This window comes from Cnephaeus nilssonii, assembly GCF_951640355.1.
Source record: "Cnephaeus nilssonii genome assembly, chromosome: 8".
Classification (NCBI taxonomy): domain Eukaryota; kingdom Metazoa; phylum Chordata; class Mammalia; order Chiroptera; family Vespertilionidae; genus Cnephaeus; species Cnephaeus nilssonii.
The window spans coordinates 30,887,685-30,893,815 of NC_137079.1; the positions used below are offsets into that span (position 1 = coordinate 30,887,685).

Here is a 6,131-nt window from a genome sequence, read left to right on the forward strand (position 1 = left end):
GTTTCGGCTTCCCGCCCTCTGGCTGGGTCCGCTGCGGTTTTGCTGGAAGGAAGATTGCGGTGTCGAGATGCGTCTTAATGGTTAGGGCTTGGGTTGTTTTTATCGTTTCTTTTTTGGGCAAGGGGCATTATAGAAAGTAATGGAGGCAGAAAGCCGCCCATTGTACCGCTTCAGCTACATACCTACAGGTGTGTAGAAAGTTAGCTCCAGTGGAAAAGCTTTATCTTTTTCTCTGTTGTATGCTCAGCATCCTGAACAGGACACATGGTAGGTTAGGTGTTCACTCTGTCTTTCTTGAGGTGTCATTTACATAACAATAAAATCCACTAATTTTAACCGTACAAGTCTATGAGTTTTAGCAAATGTGTATAATCATGTAATCACCGCCACAATCTTGATTTAGAGCTTTTCTATCCATACACCCAAATCATGCTTTTGATACTGTTACGTTATTTTTAAATTTTTAATTGTTGATTGCTTATACATGGAAACGCAATTGATTTTTATATATTGACCTTGCTAAATTCCTTTATTAGTTCTAGCAGATATTTTTTGAAATTACGTGGGATCTTCTATATAAGCAATGTCAGTTTGCCCCATTTTTTTGGTGGCAATAACTTCAACTTCAATCACTTGGTAAGGTGGTATCCACCAGGTTGTTCATTACCAGTATGAACCCCTGAATTTTTGTTTTATTCGGTACAAATTCATGAATTTTTATTTATTCAGAATTATTTACTATTATCCACTAGGTTACTTATTGCTAGTATGAATTCATTTTAATTTTGTTGTATGCATTTGTCTTAATTAATTTATATATTACATTACCCTTTTTTATATTTTAAATGAAACGTTGAAATATTTACATTTCTTTTTTTTAAAATATATTTTATTGATTTTTTTACAGAGAGGAAGACAGAGGGATAGAGAGTTAGAAACATCGATGAGAGAGAAACATGGATCAGCTGCCTCCTGTACACTCCCTACTGGGGATGTGCCCACAACCAAGGTACATGCCCTTGACCAGAATCGAACCTGGGACCCTTCAGTCTGCAGGCCAACGCTCTGTCCACTGAGCCAAACCAGTCAGGGCTTACATTTCTTTTTTAATATACTTCTTATTATTGACTAGGGGCCCAGTGCACAAAGATTCAGTCCGACCTGCACCCTCTCCAATCTGGGAGCCCTCAGAGGAGCCCTCCCCAATCCGGGAGTTTCTGTCTGTCTTTGCAATCATATGAGCGAATTGTCTGAAACCCCAACCCAGTTTGGTTTGTTGCTCACAGAATAATAGAGGCATTTTTTTTCTTTGCTTCATTGGTGGAGATTTCCTGGAAGTTTTAGGATATCTTCCCTTTAATTTTTCTTAGACACTCTGATTTTACTTACGTCTCTCACCTTTGCTTTCTCTCCATCCCCCACCGCAACAGTAACTTGCTCCAGGCTCACTTTGCTCTAGTGCAGTGGTTCTCAACCTTTCTAATGCTGCGACCCTTTAATACAGTTCCTCATGTTGTGGTGACCCCCAACCATAAAATTATTTTTGTTGCTACTTCATAACTGTAATTTTGCTACTGTTAATGAATCGTAATGTAAATATCTGTGTTTTCCGATGGTCTTAGGCGACCCTGCTAGCGGTTCTCAACCTATGGGTCACAACCCTGCTAGTGGTTCTCAACCTGTGGGTCATGACCCACAGGTTGAGAACCACTGCTGTAGAGCCTAAGACCATCGGAAAACACAGATATTTACATTACAATTAACAGTAGCAAAATTACAGTTATGAAGTAGCAACGAAAATAATTTTATGGTTGGGGGTCACCACAACATGAGGAACTGTATTAAAGGGTCGCAGAATTAGAAAGGTTGAGAACCACTGCTCTAGTGTCTAGGACAGTGGTCAGCAAACCGTGGCTGGCGAGCCACATGCGGCTCTTTGGCCCCTTGAGTGTGGCTCTTCCACAAAATACTACGTGCGGGCGCGCACGTACAGTGCGATTGAAACTTCATGACCCATGCGCAGAAGTCGGTTTTCGGCTCTCAAAAGAAATTTCAATCACTGTACTGTTGATATTTGGCTCTGTTGACTAATGAGTTTGCCGACCACTGGTCTAGGAGATCCGTCTGCCACCAGAACTACGATTCCCAGCATTCCTGGTGCTCCCTGCCCTCTGGGTTTTCCCTTCCTGCTCTTTCTCCATCCCATGGCCTCCCGCTCTGCCAAGATCTCCAAACCGCCGGTGGAGAGTGGCTCCCCAAGCCGCTCTCCGTCTGGCGGCTTGGGGAGCCAAGTTCCCCAAGCTGCTCCACTCTCCACCGGCTCTCCTGCTCTGCTCTCCACCTGGTGCCTGTGTATGCAAATTAACCCACCAGCTTTGGCAGGTTAATTTGCATACTCACTCCTGATTGGCTGGTGAGTGTAGCGGAGGTACGGTCAATATACATGTTTCTCTTTTATTATATAGGATAGTATTACAATATTTCTCCTTTCCCCCTTTCACCACCATCCTCCCAGCCCCTACCCACCCCCTGAAATATTTACATTTTAATGGGTCATCTGGGGCCCCCAGCTTTAGAGCCACCTCTGATCCTTGTGATATTGTGAGTCTACCTTTCTGCAGAATGCTCAACATGATTTTCTTCTTGTGTGCCCCTCCCCTCAGATTTTGGGGAGGAGGGGAGATATGTATAAATTAAGAAAAATTGTACAAATCAATTAAACTCTGGATCTTTCTTACTCAGCTACGAAACTGTTAAGCCTGAGAGTTGGCACTGCCCAATGGTAGCATTGTGGTGGAAAGATGTAAGAGAAAATATGTGCAGCTCATTGGACACTGATCTGCTTCACGGTATTAGCATGATTTGTCTTCCAATGCCAAAATGATGAAGGAAAAGATTACCAGTTCAAAGTGTATGCACTCATTTCATTTCTTTTACATCACCTCTGAAATAAGACACATTGATCCATCTCTCTGGCCAGGTTGAGAGGTGAATGTGGACGAAAAAGGGGCCACATACCAAACCTAACAAGCTCAGGGGAGGCCTGTATGGTGGGCCTTACAAACTTAGACCTAAAGTAGCCACATAGGATGTCTAAAATTAAAACTTCCTAACTAAAAGCAAGTCATGACAGGTAGTCATGTCCTAGGCTGGTATTTTCCTTGGTGAAGGAAGCTGAGCCTGTCTATTGTTTTTTTGCATCCAAGATAACATACCTTTAGAATGTCAGAGTAATCCCCTTTTCCCCAGACCTCTCGGGGCACAGTCTCTCACCAGAACATGAGACCACAGAACCCCTGTTATTATCTTGTTGCCCATATGCCATCTCTATGTACTGTAAATGTTAATTGTTAACTATCCTATGCCCACCAATGTAAAAGAAGTATATCTCTCTCCATTTTACTCTTTATCCAATCTCAGATTTCTCTGCTTTGCTTTCTCCCATTTCCCTATAACCCCCTCCCTTTCTGTCTCCTGCTTTGATTGTAATGTATAAAATAAGCTACAAAACTGCCATTCACCAAAGCATTTTCTCAACCCATTGAGATTTTGCTTCCCGGCAATTGTCAGTTTGGCTCAAATAAATTAATAAAACTGTCTACAGATTTGGAGCTTTCTTATGTCAACACTAGAGGCCCGGTGCATGAAATTCATGCACGGGGGAGGAGGGCTCCCCCCAGCCCAGCCTGCACTCTCTCCAATCTGGGCCCCCTCAGGAATGTCCTAAACCGGCAGTTGGACATTCCTCTCACAATCTGGGACCACTGGCTCCTAACTGCTCACCTGCCTGCCTGCCTGCCTGATCACCCCTAACTGCCCACCCTGATGGCCTGGTTGCCCCTCACTGCCTCACCCCCTCCGGCAGCCTGGTCACCCATAACTGCGCCCCCTGCCAGCCTGGTCGCCCCACACAGCCTGCTCCTCGGTCGTTTGGTCGGCCCTCACTAACACCCCTGTTGGCCTGGTCGCCCAATGCTATCATTTGGTCATCCATTCGGTTGTTCTGGTTATGACGGTCGCTTAGGCTTTTATATATATAGATGACCTTCACCACCTTTCCACACTGTCCTCCTTGGTGCTGTTGGCCTACGGTCCTCATCAAACTAGGCTAAGAAATAGATCCAAGAAAAATCTATTGGAACCCAGATCTTTTATTGTCTGGAAGGTGAAATAGCATGCTGGATAATATTACAGAAGAAAGACCTATAAAAATGTTTGTTAGTATTTACCCACAAAAATCTGAAAAATAGTTAAAGCTGGAATAAGCTATAATTTTTCAATTAAGCTTGAAGGGACTAGAAGTAACATAACACTGGCAACTAATCTGCATTCCTACTCACTTAATTACCTCAGTGGGAGCAGCTGCTTATCATGTCCTTTGGTAACTGGGTTCTTCATTTTGAGAACTGTTCCTTGTAACATATCACCTATTATTTTTAGCTTTGCATTGAAGAGGAATATGATGGAAGGAAACAGCCAGAGGGAACATAAAATTTATTTCCAGGATAAGCAAATTTTTATTTTCAGCCTTCAGGAAAAACCAGTTCTAGGCTCAGGTAGATTTAGTTTCTCTGGGAGCTTATTTGAAACGTAGCAGCACAAAGGTACCTATTATGCATAAAATTCATTTATTCTTGAAGTGATTGCTATGATTCAGCATCTTTCTTAAAAACACACATAAAACAATCAATTAAAATGCACTTCGAGAAGTGCCCCAAACCCGTGATTGCAGCCATCCACGGGGGCTGCATCGGCGGAGGTGTGGACCTCATCACCGCCTGTGACATCCAGTACTGTGCCAGGATGCTTTCTTTCAGGTGAAGGAGGTGGATGTGGGTTTGGCTGCTGATGTGGGAACGCTGCAGCGTCTGCCCAGAGTCGTCGGGAATCAGAGCCTGGTCAACGAGCTGGCCTTCACCGCCCGCAAGATGATGGCTGACGAGGCCCTGAGCAGCGGGCTGGTCAGCCGAATATTCCCAGACAAGGAGGTCATGCTGGACGCGGCCTTCAACCTGGCAGCGGAGATTTCCAGCAAGAGCCCCGTGGCGGTTCAGGGCACCAAAATCAACCTGCTCTACTCCCGCGACCATTCAGTGGCCGAGGGCCTCAATTTCATGACATCCTGGAACATGAGCATGCTGCAAACCCAGGACATCGTTAAGTCTGTCCAGGCAGCCATGGAGAAGAAGGACATGAAGAGTGTCACCTTCTCCAAGCTCTGAGAGCCCCCACGTCCTAGGCCCTGGCCTGGGGTCTGGCTTTGACCAACCTTATGCGTGTGTTTCCTCATCTCCAGAGGGAGATAGTAAAGATGGCCACCTTGCTGCCTTCTCACCCAGTCTCCCAGTTTATGACTCTGTGACACTGGTTTCTTCATGTCCAGGGCCATACCTTCACCCCACGAACAATAAAGCAAAGTCAAGAAAAAAAAAAAAAAAAGCTGTTTCTGTGTCTCCTGTTTCTTATTGATCTGCCTGGCTGTGAGTAGCACACTTGTCTTTTTGATCAGCTGTTGCAGCCTCAGCAGCAGGGGTGCAGTGGTGGCTCCAGGAAAGGCCACTGATGGATGTTGAACTTCACCCTGTAATTTCACCACAACCTCTTTTCATATGTTGGTTTGATGGGCCAGGGAACAAAATCTTTATCAAGAGCTCTAATGATTAAAGCCCTTCTCGTATTTGTCACATTTGCAGACGGTGCTGTGTAGAGGATTCGTATTCACTTTCTCCTCCATAAAACTCAGCAGCAGAGTTCTCCATCCTTCCTCCCTGCAGTTGCCAAAGAGAAGCCACACACAACTGAATCTAATATCATGGAATTCACATTTTGATCCCTATTTAGGAAGTTAGGCTGAGAGAAAGTAAGACATCTAACTCTGTGTGTGTGTGTGTGTGTGTGTGTGCATGTGTGATTACATGTGTGTTCACATGCACTTCTATATCATATATCAACCACCAATAAATGAAGCAATAGGCTCTTGTTAGCTCTAATCTCAAAGACTTTAGAAGGCCCACATTTTCAATAAAAACACACCTCTTATATAATCATAACATGAAGAAATAAACACTAGGTTGAATTTCAATTCCCCAGCAATAGCTTTGAGAATTTGGAAGAGGCACCTAAACAGTTTT

At 44.2% G+C, this 6,131-nt stretch overlaps 1 protein-coding gene across 1 annotated transcript; it reads left to right on the plus strand.

Moving 5' to 3' along the window:
- The first annotated feature begins 4,162 nt into the window (after positions 1 to 4,162).
- LOC307103967 (delta(3,5)-Delta(2,4)-dienoyl-CoA isomerase, mitochondrial-like) lies at positions 4,163 to 5,406 on the plus strand. The gene is given in 2 exon segments (XM_079778559.1): positions 4,163 to 4,792; positions 4,795 to 5,406. Coding segments are annotated over 2 exon segments (525 nt in total). The 5' UTR covers positions 4,163 to 4,695; the 3' UTR covers positions 5,223 to 5,406.
- Positions 5,407 to 6,131: the final 725 nt, after the last annotated feature.